Consider the following 14369-nt stretch of genomic DNA (forward strand, 5'->3'; position numbering starts at 1 on the left):
TGTAGGATTTGCTCTTTTAGTATTAAGAACACGACGACAAGGATTTAGCATGTAATATTAAAATTTCTAATCCTATGTCATATTTTGGGGTCGATTAAGTGCATTAGATTAAGGCTACTGGCAAGTGAGAGGTTAAAAAATGTTCAGGAGAAGGAGGATAAACAAGCCCTTAATGTGTCATTTAATGTAATTATTGTTGCAAACAGCCAGGGATGGTCTTTTCATTGTTCAGTGGGAAGCAAGTTGAAATTATAAAATCCCTTGTTATTTACTGAGGAGGGTATATCTGCATTTTTCAGTTGACTCAGCATTCATGCAGCTTTGTCAATTTTTTCCCGATAATACAGTTTCAAATATCGGCACAGTTCCACTCACAAAATCGGACAATTACCTATATCTAGTACCTATATAATACTGACAAATGTCGAGGTTTAATGATCGCCTATTCAGTCAGAGAGAGCGAGAGAGAGACTACAAAAGACAACACTGTTTGTGTTTTAATGCCGTGGGTTGTTGAAGGGGCGGGTTGGGTGCTGTGGGGGTGGGGCCTGTGCCTTTAAATCCAATCACAGCACGTGCTTTCCAATTCTCTCTACTCCTATTGGTTACAATCTGTCTGTGTATTATGCCTATGTTACTTGGCTTTGTAGCGGTTAGCTCGCTGCTAATGTTAATGTTGGCGATTTCCACCCGCTTCCCCACAATTCTACCTATATCGTCACATAATACGCTGAACTCACCTGCACCTTGTCATTCTGCTTTTAACGGTAAGTCTGTCTCACACCAGTGTCAACGCAGGTTGCTAACCTGCTGTTATTTACCTGTTAGTACTCACGGCTAACAGTTAGTCAAGCTGAAAAGACTTGCTGGCATCGCTAGCTAACAGAAATAAAACAGCTAGCTAACGTAAAGCGACGAGAGCAGCCTCAGGGAGGTCCAGAATAAAATACTTTTAGCCAAATACCTGGGTTGGTTATATAAGTTATACGAGTTACTGGAAATGCCCGGGTACTAGCTTCTCAAACAGGTTAGCCCACGTTAGCGCATCCATGGCTACTGGTTCTGTGGTGTGTTTTCATGGCAACTGCAGCTGTTGCTCTTTTGTTTGTGTGTTTGGTATTATTTCGTGCTATACATTATAAACCGTGACATGTCCGCGTTCCATCCACTTTTAACAGAACCTTATTTTAGGTGCTAATTACAAATTCAGAAGATAAGTTAACTCAGAGTTGCAGGGATGCCCTGATAACAATATGTTATCAGATTGGTGAAGAAATTAGTCGGTGCCAAAAGGCCCATGCCTGTCCTGTAAACGGCTTTACAATTATGTTTACGATTTATTTAGGAGAAGGAAATAATAATACACATTTATTCTGTTATAATAATAGTAAATTATTGCTCATTACCATTCATGCCCTGGTTGAAGTGACCACATTTACTCTTCAAACTATGACAGCTGTAAAAAGTGTATTGGGAGAAATTCCATAATCATCCAAAATGTATGCAAAATGCCTGCAAAAGTAATACATTGCAGTTTAAAAGTTGTATTATCTACTACTTATTTACCTTCAGTTTGTGTAACATTACTGCATGTGAGGCACAGATTGTTTGACAATGATATATTGTATTAGAACATCTCTTATTTGTTGGGTCATCATTATTTCTCCTTTACCTACTAACTGAAGATGTGCTCCATTGCAGACAGCTTCAATGTCTGCGGGATGATGAATGGACCTCCTACTTCAGCTGTGTGGAGATGACCTGCCACCCCTTCGGGAATGGTCAGAATGGGGCCAGATGTGCCCCTTCTTAATGAGTACAAGCAGGAGTTCTTCTGGAAGCGCTTCCCCCAGACATTGTTGGGGGGTCCACGCTTTAAGTTGGGCTACTGTGCCCCACCATATGTCTATGTGAATCAGGTAGTGTTGTTTTTGACACCATGGCTTTTGGGGGGCATTGGTACTCTGCTCTGCCAGCTGCAGCTGCTTCAGGAGCTCCATGCCACGGTGCTCTCTGGTGTGCTTATGTTTGGGACTGCAGTGGGTGTCCAGGCCCTGGCAATGTATGCTGTTCGGAGGAGTGGCACAGTGGAGAGACTAGGGGTGCCCAATATCCTGGTTGATGAAGAGGAAGTGGAATTCACCCACTGTGTCAGCCCAGAGACGGTTCGTTTTATTGCCCCAGGGAAGCGGTTTGGACTGAATGTGGTGCTGCATACAGTACTCGCTGGGGTGCTCTGTGGCTTTGGGACATGGTACGTGTTCCTTGGCAGGTTGACTGCTCTCTATGGGAGCATTGGCATATCCTTGGTCGTCTTTGTCCTGAGTTGGGTGACACTGTGTATAGCTGAGTATTCCCTCATTGTAAATACAGCCACAGAGACGGCCACCTTCCAGGCACAGGACACTTATGAGATCACCCCACTCACTCGGCCCCTCTACATTTTTATTTTCATTGCTGTGGACTTGGCTGACAGGTGAGCATCAGCAACGCAGTTGAATGTTTATGTCCTCTTATAGAATGCTACTGTATTTTACTATGCTTGCTGCCATATTGCATCTCAATGCCTTGCTCTGATGTAGGTTCTCAGGCCCCGTCCCTGAGCTCCAACTGGCCAGCCAGGTTCTCCATGTGCTGTTCCTCTTCCTACCTCTGCTGTGGGCGCTAGGTATTCTACCTCCCCTGGATGCCCTGCTCCTCTGGGGCATGGAGCAGGCTCTTGTCTTTGGCTTAGGAGGCTCGCCCATGTCCAGCAACCTCAGGTACATATTGAAAGAGCATGCCTTAGCTTTCATCAGACGATTTACACTAGAAAATCAACAACCACAGCGTTGTTGCAAATCATACCCGTGGATCCCTTTGCCTCAAGATTAATATAAAGAAACTCTGGCTCTAAGGAAAGCTATGGCTCTATTTGTAATTTCATATATCTAGTACTCTGTGTGTGTCTGTGCAAGTTAAATATTTAGATAAGTCATATTGTCAAGCAAATCAAATGTACCTCATAAAGTTTATTTTGTCATAATTAACCATTTAGCTCTGATTTCAGACATAGAAATGGCATCTGATAAAATACTATTAATTGCTTCACTGCAAACTACATATAAATCCAAACATTGTGTGCCTGATATCAACAACAAACCAGTAGCGTCAGTGTTTTTGTTTTTATAGAAGCAAACTGAGCAATACACAATTTTGTTTATTCACATTATGTATTGTATGGGAAACGAGTTCTCATCAGATTTTACTGGACCCATTGAAATGACAAGTGTGACAGTAGGCTGTGTATCATCAGCCATGTCTTATTGTGTGTCTGCTGTCCCACAGGCTACTGTTGATGTTCGGTATATCTGCCAGCGTAGCTGTGTGTAATTACTTCATCCCATCAACACTGGGTGTGGTTCTCTTCTCCATCTCTACGGGATTTCTGCTGAGCCTGGACCTCAGCCATGTTGGCACACTCTGCAGAGGTCCCACGGTAGCCTTTGGGGACCCTGGATTTCGCAGAGGGACATCGGCACCTCCGCTTCACAGTTCCTTTGGCTGGAATCTGGGCTGGAGGGAGCTGTTGCTCTATATTACAATGTTTCTGGTGGCGATGGCAGAGGCAGGGCTGTTGCATCATTTCCTCGGTCCAGCTCAGTCCCAGAGCTTGGTTACAGGACCCCAGGCTCCTGTCAGCTACCTCCTCCTCGTACTCTTCTGCCTCTGTTGGGCTCTCAGAGAGATCCAGGGGGCCTATATGTTTGGAGGGGTTTTCCTCAATCCCCTGTACCCTAAAGGCATGTCCAGTGTGCAGACTTTTAAACAGAGGAACAGAGGATTATACATCGCTGCAGCAATCAGAAGAGTCCTTCTTTATCTTGGTGAGCTTGTTATTTTGTGTATTTTAAGGATTATGTTATCCAATCTTAACATCTTTCTCGTGTGAAAACAACAGTGAATATGTGAATGTGTGTTTGACCTGCACATAACGGTGTGTTTTACTTTACAGTGTCTCCATTTGCAATGATTGCTTTCCTGTCTATGGACAAATCTCTGCAGCTGCTCCACAGGGCTTCCCTCAGTGTGGGATTCACACGAGCTTTCAGAGTGGTATGGTCGCACTCACTCTTGCTCAACATCTAAGTGTCAAAATGAACATTGCACGCAGAAAATAGATATTACAGTAAATACCTTCTTTTTAATGTAATTAATCAGATTCTTAGTAAAGCAAAGAAATCACAGATCTTTGTTTTAAATGAAACCGAAAAGCATGAGAATGTAAAACATGTCTTCTTGGTGCCTCGCACAATTTTCTTTTTTTCCCTTTAAAATAAACAGTGATTAATTCCAGGTTTGCTTGATTTTATGCTCAGGTTGCTTTTTGTTGCTGTGCAGGTGTGGCAGAATTCAGAGGATGCTCTTCTGCAGATGGTGGTGGTGGTCTTGGTACAGCTTGCAGCTGGAAACAACATACTGCCTGGGTGGGACAACTTGGGCACTGGAGTTCAGCTTATTTTGGTAAGGTCTATACTAATGTTCCCCTTATTTTAACCACACATTAGATCCATCTACATTGTATATCATATCTGCAGGCTTACATCTGACCTAAGCAGTGCTGTCAAATCTCTCAAATGTATATGCTATAACTGTGAACAGAACACTGAACTGTTGACATGCATGGGATATTTAAGTTTCTGAACCTAAACAAAATTTGCCTGAAGCATTTATACCATAACGGGCCTATCTTTTCGAAACTTAACATGGAACATCATCATGGGTACTGATTTACTTTTTGAACATTTTCCATAACACAAGTACAGATTAAAGAAATGGCCACTTTATGAGGTATGCCAGTCCAATTTAATGTTATCCAATTAACAGATCTGCCACAAGTTGAGGACAGTGTAGAAAATGTTTCTGTTTACACTGTCAATAGATATGTTAATATATCTCTTATATGTTAAGTTGCTTCAATACCAGTATCAGAAATACCTCTGATAAAGCCTTAAATGTTAAATCGGGTATCAGCAAGCATGCAAGTCTATGCACCAACCCAATATCCCGTTATCATAACATTTATCAGCTAATTTATGCAACACATGACCAACGACATGTGTCACTCGCTATCTGATCTGTACAACTTTCCCGATCTACACTGGATGTGCAACTTCCAACAGAGATGAGAAAGAAGCATGATGGCTCACTTGTTAGCTACTTTCATCATCAGCTCAGGAAAACTCAATCATTGCGCTACTTTTTTATGCTGTTACAGTACTATTGTTTTGCTATTAATACTTCTCTGAAAGTGTCAATCAGAAAAGCACATTATGATCCTGCAAAGGTAAACATTTGTAAATTAGCTTTTGTACTATATTTGCGTTTGCATCTACAGGTGTACCTTATAAAGTGGCCACTGAGAATATACATTAATAATATTGCAGTAAAACAAGTAAAAACACACAAATCACTCATACATATGGTATATTACACAGATATCAGCTGATAATAACTGATGACAGGTCAGTAGATCACTGCTATTGCATGTTTGCCTGTGTGCTTCTGATCCAGGTGGGCCTCCTGATTGATAGACTGACCCAGTTCCTCGCCAAGCTAAAGTTCACCCTGACTGTGTTGGTGACATCTTGGACAGAGAAGAAGCAGCGGCGTCAGTCGGCTGGAACCCTCTTGGCTCTGAATGCCTCCCTATGCCCACTGCTGCTGCTGGTGGTGACCCTGTCTGCCCTGCTCTCTGCCCCTCTGCTACCCCTCTTCACCCTGCCCATCTTCCTGGTGGGGTTCCCCAGGCCTCAGCGCAGTTGGCCAGGCCCCGTAGGTACCGCTTGTCCCTGCCCGGACTCAATCTTCTACCAGCAGATGAGTGGAAGTCTGGCCTCTGCTCTGAGGACGGCCTTTGCAAGAGGATCACTGGGTTAGTTGTCCATTCTTGACATGTTTTCTGTCTATGGTGTCTTCCTTTTTAAATCTTTCTTAATGTTATAGACATTACATTGAGACCATTCAAGTATATTTTAATCAGATCTGAATAATGCTGTACATTTTACTTATTTTAAAAAAGTAAATAAAAAAATCTGTGAATAGCACAAATATTTTTGGTATAATAATAATATTAAATTTCTTACATACTCAAAATATGAGTATGGAGGTGGAGAGTGAGTCTGTAACCATAAATACAAAAGTGTGACATAACAGGCTTATTACTGGATTATTGACGCTATATTATCATGTGTATTATTAACATGGTATCAATATTTAATTTATTTTTTTAAATATCACACTTATCGTCAATACCAATACATCACAACACCCCTAACGTATACTATAATTGCAGTGACTGAACATCCCTATGGGTGAAGTAGGGGCAGTTTGTAGATCAGAGCCTACTGAACCGTCACCTCATATGGTTTAATAGTAAGAGGAATGTTGTTGTGAGCAGCTCTTTGGAATTACTGGCAGTAATGCAAGCTTGCATGATCCAGTTGAGTTTGCTGTGAAGTGACCCAAAAAAAATAGCTCTGATCTGTATTCATTACATCCAAATCTTTCCACACCATTAACCGCATAATACTCTTAGGCCAAACGGAGCTGCTGCTAGAATTTTTGTTCTATGCTCGATCAGAAGGGGGCAGGAGGAGAAAACAGTTCAAGTAGAGATCATTATTTATGGATTGATGATTCAAAATTGAATATAGCTGCTGAGGTGATGTCATCACTCAATCTTGGGATGCTGAAGCTGCGATGTATAATTCAGAATACGTGCTTGTTTGGTTGATGCTCACAGTCTAGCGATGGCAGTTTGTAGTGTTCTCTCGCTTTGCTCACACTGGGGGCCGTGGAGCAGTGAGCGGGAAAGGAGTCTGCCCAGCTTGTCACTTCCCATCATGAGGTAGCGACTGGGACTATTCCGAGATGTCGTTATGGGACATGGCATTATTCTTGAGCCAAGCGAGCGCTTGTCAACTTAAAACAAAAGCCTCCATCACCTTGCCATTTCTTTTCATCTGCGCTGAAATAAACGTCTGTCGTCTGCCCGCATTGTATAAAGGAGTGAAGTTTCAGAGACTAATGGAAAGCTAAGGCTAGCAAAATATGTAATATTTAGATCTCTGTGCAGTCAGCCAGTTAAAACGGTATCATGACCTTCCTGTAGTACTGTGATGATACACGTCTCCCTGCAGCTCATCCAGTAGCCATGTTATCCATATAGTCAGAAGAGGGATGCTCAGCTGATGCAAGATGAAAGGAATGTGCACCATTACTTATGTGCGTTACATGATGCATCTCTTTACATGCTCGCTGAATGGATGGCTGATGATCTCCCCGTCCCCCTGTAGGTTCTTTAGCCCCAGGCTCTCATTTTCTTGGGCGCTTTCAGGACCGTATGGTCTGGATAATGATCCTGGAGAGAGGATATGGCTACTGTACAGTCAACATTAAGGTACTGTATCTTACTGTTTTGTCCATAGAGAATCACTGCATTGTCATGGAAACACAAGATTAAATAGTGCCATATGGTTTGTTACAGGGTCTGGAGCTGCAGGAGACATCTTGCCATACAGTGGAGGCACGGAGGGTGGATGAAGTGTTTGAGGCAGCTTTCGAGCGGCCTGAGCGGCTTGGTTTCACCCAGGGCTTTAACCTGCACTGGGGGAACGCCCTCACCCCTTGTGCTGCCCTTGCGGTGCAAGTCTACTCTGATGCCCGAAATGTGCTCTCTGGCATCATTGACTCGCATGACAACTTAAGAAAACTTCAGGACGACTTTCTGAAAGCACTGGTCTGGTTGCTCCTCCGCTACTGTGTGCAGAAGCATAAAGGATTCCTATGGCGTAATGAAGAAGGGCCAACCGTTGGAGGCAGGAAGTCCCAGTCTTCCCAGTTGGCCCAGACCACTTGTAACCAGCCACCTGAGGCTGTCATGGTGAAATCAAACGTGTCTTCTCTCAGGATCAGACAGGACAGCTCCAGTTTGACCTCCTTTGGTGATTGGTCAGATGAGGATGACTTATTTGGACCTCAACCAGCCAGGCGGACGGTGGCGTTAGTAACCGCGGAGGCCCAGCCTGGACACACAGTGCTGCAGACAGGGACCTCTCTACCAGGCTCTGTGGAGATGGACAGTCTTTTTGAAAACTTGGCTCTTTCTGCCCTACAGCCGCTGCAGCCTCTGGGCCTGGGCATCGGGATGCCAGCAGTGGATAAAGGCTGTAACTCCGAGGTCTTCAGAGAGAGTCCCGGCTCTCTCCCCCAACTGAACTTCAGCTGCCCCCAATCGGAATTGTTCAACGTACCGACGGGGTGGAGGACTGCCCCTTTGCTACCATCCCGCTTGCTGCAGCTCAGGCCTTTGTTTCCTGAGGACTGGTTTCGATTCACCTTGGGGCATTTTGGGCCTGCTGTGCAGGTCGAGACCTCAGAGGACATGACCAAAGCCCTGAAGGAGGATGAAGTCTTGAAAGAGCTGCATGCGCAGGTCGCACTTTCATGTCTGATCTCACTGGGGGCAGAGTCTGCCTTCACCAGTCCCAGTTATGTCTACAGACTCTATTGTGGAGATATACCATGGACGGAAGGACTCGACTGGCTCTCCTCGAGTAAAGAACTTTACCAGCTCGCACTTCGGGCTTTCAGGTAAAGTTGTCAGTTAAGAGTTTCTAGGTTTTGGTAAATGATTACTAGATCAGCATTATTTGTCAGAAAAAAAACGTTTTTATATCCTTGAATTGTGCCTCTATGGTTTCTCTTCACCATCAGGTTCAGTTTCAAGTTGCTGTTTGATCAAGCAAGTCTAGGGCCCATGGAGTCCCCAGAAGAATTGTTCAGCACCTTGGAGGAATATGAAAGGGATTGGTACATTGGCCTGGTGACAGAGAAAGGCTGGCATGACAGTGTCCTTCAGGAGAAACCCTTCCTTTTTTCTTTAGGACATGACCTTGCTATGGTAATTACTGCATCAGCTTTCTCAACCACAAAATATGAAAGTAGATCTGTGAATACAGCTTATTGTTATTGAGTCTTATTTAGAACTTTAAGTGCATTTAATATTGCCCTTTCAAGCCAGTCTCAGTGAAATGTGTTTATTTCATTTCTATAATTTACTGTCCTTGTTCACAGGGTACCTACACAGGGCGAGTCCTGTCCCTGCAGGAACAACTGGTGCAGGTGGGTCGTCTGAATGGAGAGGGGGTACGAGGCCAGTGGGCAAACCTTTCCTGGGAGCTCCTTTATGCTACTAATGATGACGAGGAGCGTTACAGCATTCAGGCTCACCCCTTCATGCTAAGGAACCTAACTGTTCAAGCAGCTGATCCCCCTCTAGGATATCCCATTTACTCCTCCGCCCCCCTCCACTTCCCCTGCCTCTGACCTGTGGCTTCTCCTGCCCTTTCTGCTGAACATACTCTGGAGGTAGGATGATGTCTTTCAGTCGGTACTACCACAGCAAAATATTCATTTCATATTAGGAAATGTATGTGGCACTAAAGAAAGCTTTTGAAAAATGACTCGCATGACATCAGAGAACTCATTTCTGTCGGGAACCTAAGTTGTTTTTCACATTAATTTGACTTTTCTGGTGCTTCATGTCCTGCACCACAGAGGAAGAGTTGTACAAGTTGCAAAATGTGGTTGAAAGATTTTACCTGACAATGTGGACTACCTCCTAGAACGGCACATCAATGAAGAAAGAATCCCGGATAGATTTCCATTGAAGCACATACGTTTTGTGGTTTGTTTATTAATGTTTGTGCTTGAAACGAAGTGAATACATTTGCCCACCTCCCCTCTAGATGAAACCTGCTGAATACCTCTGGTCTTATTGTAGTTTTTAGGTTTTCACAATTTTCAGGTGATCCCCCCTTTAAGAATTTTAATGTTTTGTTAAGATATCAAGGATGTGCCTTGAGGGTGTCTTCCTGTACGTGTAAGGTGTTTAGTGCTATTGTTTTGTTTACAATTCACTTGTTTACAATTTAGAATGAGGTAAATGCATTTGTCCATATTATCTTGTACATATTGTTGATTTGTATGTGTATCTGTATATACTTATAATAAAATAGCTTGGCAGAAGCACTTTTGTTACGTTTCACTCAACAAACTTGCCAGTACAGAACATTGATCGTAACTAAATTTTATGAGGCAATCAAAACGTTAGTGCTCGTGCTTCGTTACATGGAATACATCCTCATAAATTCATGAGAGCTTTTGGACAGAAATTCATATAATCTGAAGAAGCTGAATATGTCAATAAATGATTTACTTTACATTTGAGATGAAAGCATAATGGAAGAAAAATGTACCTATTTTTCTAAGACCCCACCATGCTCCGGGAAGAGAGCTCTAAGCCTTCAAAGCAGTTGTGTTGTTAAACGTTTTCCTTCGATATGAAGACAAAGTTACCCACATTTTCATCTAGTATCACTTTCCAGGTGGAGCATCAGGAATGTATGCATTTCCACTACTAGAGGATGTGATTCTCAGGAGGTCTTGGCCTTTGTGAAGTATGCAGCGTCCGCATCCTGTAAAAGAAAGGGCTGGCTGTTACCACTTTTTGACAACTATAAATTTAATCAAAAATATTATTTAAGACCTAGTATTGATTTTTTTTTTTTTTTCTTTTACATCTGTCCACTTTTAAGAAGGTACAATTTTTATATTGAAACTGTGCAACATTTCCCAAATTTCTGAGCTTTTCTGGAAATTTGCCAACCCTTTGCAACCATAGTCAAAAGCATAACCGTGACATTGCCCGAACCCCAGTGACTTTATTGTTTGGGAAAACTGTAAATTTAGTCTTTTGTCTCAAAAGGATATGTCACAAACCCCTTACTGAAGTATAAGCCCGTGACGCTCCAATGTCTGGCCAGTAAGACATGACCTTTCTTCACGGCCCTCAGCTGTCACTGCCCAGCAGAGGCCAGCAGGCACCTTGGTCAGTCAGTCAGCACCAAGGGGAAGTAGTCATTCTCACTGTCCTACCCTGGCCACCGTCGTCTTCTTATTAAACTCAAGCAAGGTCAGTAACAGCTGAGGCCCGCCAGCTGTTAAGACACAGCTCTGCAAAGTGTCTGCCACATTCTGCTTTATCCAAGTATTTTCAGTCATTGGACGCAGTGAGAATCCCCCAGTCCCAGGTCTAATAGAGTACGGGCAACTATACAGAATGCAATACAAGGCCAAACGTACAGAAACAACAAACTGGCTAGGGTGAGCCGTTTATCTGAATTTTACCAGGTGTATACATCTTAAATATGAGAAATGATTTTTCAGTACTACAGGGGATGTTTTTAAAGGTCCTACGCATCCAAACGGGTGTCTCCACTCACAACAAATCTAGACCTAGACTATGTGGCTGATTGGCATTAAGTATGAATCAGTGACCTAGCAAACTCCCAGCATAGTTGCACGCAACTTTAAAAGAGTATAAGCTTATTGTCATGTCTGTATGGTAAATATGTCACTGGCTTAGCACAAAGACTGGAACGAAGAAAACGGCTACCCTGGCTCTGTCCAAAGGTAAAATACACCCAATCCATCCAAGACAAAATGTAAAACATCATCTAGCCAATGCATTGGTTTAATATGCACCATACTGACTTTGTAACATGTAAAAGCAGATTATATACCTACCAGACCAGCTTTGAAATTTCGCACCCTTTTGCTGCCCAACACGTTTGTCATGTACCAGGCCAAAGTGGGAGCGTACTGCCAGACATAGTAAAACAGGAGGAACGGCTGCTGGGCAATCCACATTTCCTTGACCCCGTTGGCAATTCCCACCAGCACTAAACGCACACAGCGACCTGTTGGCATCTTGTGCTCCTGGTTACCGGCTGCAGACACAGGCTTAGGTCATGGAAGGAAAACCACACGTTTCGTCATATCACACACAAGTATAAATACAGGATTTTTATTTTAAAAATCAACGGCTCTATTACAAATACCTTGTGCAGCTCCTCTGTGAAGGCATTGTGGACAATCTGTGACTGCACAGGCCCTGGACACACTGTGCTGATGAGTATGTTTGGAAAGTCAGTCAGCTCGGTTCGAAGGGAATTAAAGAAACCCTGTAGACGATACAGTAACCATCAACAACAGGGTGTACACAAGCTCGAACAGCTATTCACGTGGAGAAGTATTTATTTCACATTTAGACCTAATAAATAAATAAACCAGACCTGCTCCTCTGGGTTAAGAGTAAGCATTTCTAAAAAAAAAAAAAAAAAAAAAAGTAATCGACAACTTGCTGATAGAAACTGTCTGAGGACAATGAAATCCTAGAAAATAAATAATGTTATGCTACTATTGTAGCTCTGGTCCAAACAGTTGCTGTCTGTATTCCCTTCACCTGAAGAGCATGTTTGCTGGCAGCGTATCCTGTTGACAGGGGTGCCCCGGCGAGGCCGACTATACTGCTGATAGTCACAATGCTCCCAGTGCCTCGCTGCGTCATGTGAGGCAGCACCTGCTTGGTGAGGGAGACCGTACCCAGGAAGTTGAGCTCCATCAAGGCCTGATACACATCGACACTGGTCTCCAAGCACAGAGAGCGCTGGCTTCGGCCGCCATTGTTAATTAGGACATCAATCTGAAAAGGAAAAGCAGACAAAAATGGAGAGTGGGAAAACCCCATGGTTTGAATTTGAATTCATTTTGAGTTACAATGTCAAGCTGTGCACCGTAATAAAAACAGTAAAGTAAAAAGCCTGATTGAGTTGTTAATCAAATAGACATGTTTCAATGAAACTCATGATGAAAGCACATTGTATGATAAAAGAGCAAATGTAGTGACCTTACATGTCCAAAGTACTGAATGGCAGCTTGTGTTTTTTCCTCATGTGATGTCCTCTCCAACAAATCGAGTGGAAGAACATGAATATCTCCATCCTGGAGGTCAGAGCACTCTTGAGGAATAAATGACGTCACAAGTGAGTAAGCCTGAATGAAAGTTCTACTGCAAAGTAATGTTGTTATTACTGTGTTACACTGCGGTGTTGAAAGAGAATGTTTTAAAAAAGTTGAATCATCTCACCTAAACAGCAACGTTTCACCCTATTTAGCTCATCCTCCCGTCGAGCAGACAGGATGAGACGTGAGCCACACCTTGCTAGCTGCTTGGCCAGCTCCTCTCCAATTCCACTGGAGGCTCCAGTGATCCACACCACCAACCCTTTGAGCTTATTCTCTGGTTGACAAAAAACAACAGTCATCAGTTCATGCAATATGCTGCTAGGTCTGAGATTACTCCATGTCAACACGAGCCTAGCTTTAAAAAGAAAAAGAAGAACGTGGATTGGACCACCATTGGTTCTGGTCTTCCCCGAGGACTTGAGAAACATTTACAGGAAATAGATTTGCTTTATTACATATTTTTTGCTTTAATAACTCCCTGGAAGCAAAGGTCATTGTTGTGTTTTGTCATTGACCTCGTTGTGGAAAGTACCATTTACTTTTATCCACTTTATAAACTTCACACTGCATACCTTTGCATTATCTTTTCTTTTTTTTTTTCTTTTTTTTTTACTGCTACTTCGACCTTAGTAAAATATTTGAATGCCTTTTCCATCCCTGATGTGACAACCCTGAACTGGAAAACTTTAACTGCATATAAAAAGTGGAGTTTGACCTTTGACGAGCTCATATGGAGCATCATGTGAGTGAGAGAGGCTAATTCTTGTTTAACGATTTACTTTGTGCGACGATAACTCGTTGAGAGCTTATGTGGCAATAGAAACGTTGTCGCTGACTGCCCCTATCTTATGACGCAACGGATACAGTTCCTGTTTTTTTAATATATATTTTTTATATAGACGAGGTAAATCCCAAGGACTCAATGAGACACGTGAAGACAGGTTTTAACTCACCTGGCCTGTGTCCGAACACGCTGGACCACAGCAGAGTAAAGTCTGCATCCGCAAAAATGAAACCCAGGAGGTGGACGAGTAGATAAAGTGGTAGAAAACACCACAGTGCAGACACAATGCAGCAGTCCATTTAAAGAAAGCGAATGAATAGCGTCTAGACTTCTTCTTTCAATCAAGCGTCTCCACCAAAACAAAACAGCAGCAGCAGGATATAAACGTCACTTCCGCTTGGATATTTTCAAAATATAGGCACATGTCAATTTTGGGAGAAGCGCCTCGCAAAGCCAGAATTAAATGGATATTTATGGTGTAAAGCAAGTATCGTTTGTTTTTACTGTTTTCGTTTGTTTTATATATATATGTATATGTAAATGACAAAACCCAACAATGACCTTTGCTTCCAGGGAGTTATTAAAGCAAAATAAAAAATGTAATAAAGCAAATATTTTCTGTAAATGTTTCTCATCTCCCCAGGGAAGACCAGAACCAATGGTGGTCCAATCC

General features: G+C 42.8%; 2 protein-coding genes across 2 annotated transcripts; one reads left to right on the top strand and one right to left on the bottom strand.

Annotated features, from left to right (window-relative positions):
- The first annotated feature begins 626 nt into the window (after positions 1-626).
- pcnx4 (pecanex 4) lies at positions 627-9982 on the top strand. The gene is made up of 11 exons (XM_084013106.1): positions 627-767; positions 1702-2476; positions 2583-2762; positions 3328-3866; positions 3995-4095; positions 4381-4503; positions 5554-5914; positions 7338-7441; positions 7529-8634; positions 8758-8944; positions 9118-9982. Exons 2-11 carry the CDS (start codon positions 1779-1781, stop codon positions 9367-9369), a joined length of 3651 nt encoding a protein of 1216 aa, XP_083869232.1. The 5' UTR covers positions 627-767; positions 1702-1778; the 3' UTR covers positions 9370-9982.
- A 134-nt stretch (positions 9983-10116) lies between these two features.
- Positions 10117-14076, bottom strand: dhrs7 (dehydrogenase/reductase (SDR family) member 7). Its single transcript, XM_084013107.1, has 7 exons — positions 13866-14076; positions 13034-13186; positions 12799-12905; positions 12350-12589; positions 11946-12068; positions 11632-11847; positions 10117-10520 (listed from the first exon to the last, which is right to left on the bottom strand). Exons 1-7 carry the CDS (start codon positions 13993-13995, stop codon positions 10479-10481), a joined length of 1011 nt encoding a protein of 336 aa, XP_083869233.1. The 5' UTR covers positions 13996-14076; the 3' UTR covers positions 10117-10478.
- Between the last annotated feature and the right edge of the window lie 293 nt (positions 14077-14369).

Source organism: Eutrigla gurnardus (genome assembly GCF_963514095.1).
Source record: "Eutrigla gurnardus genome assembly, chromosome: 7".
Taxonomy (NCBI): Eukaryota; Metazoa; Chordata; class Actinopteri; order Perciformes; family Triglidae; genus Eutrigla; species Eutrigla gurnardus.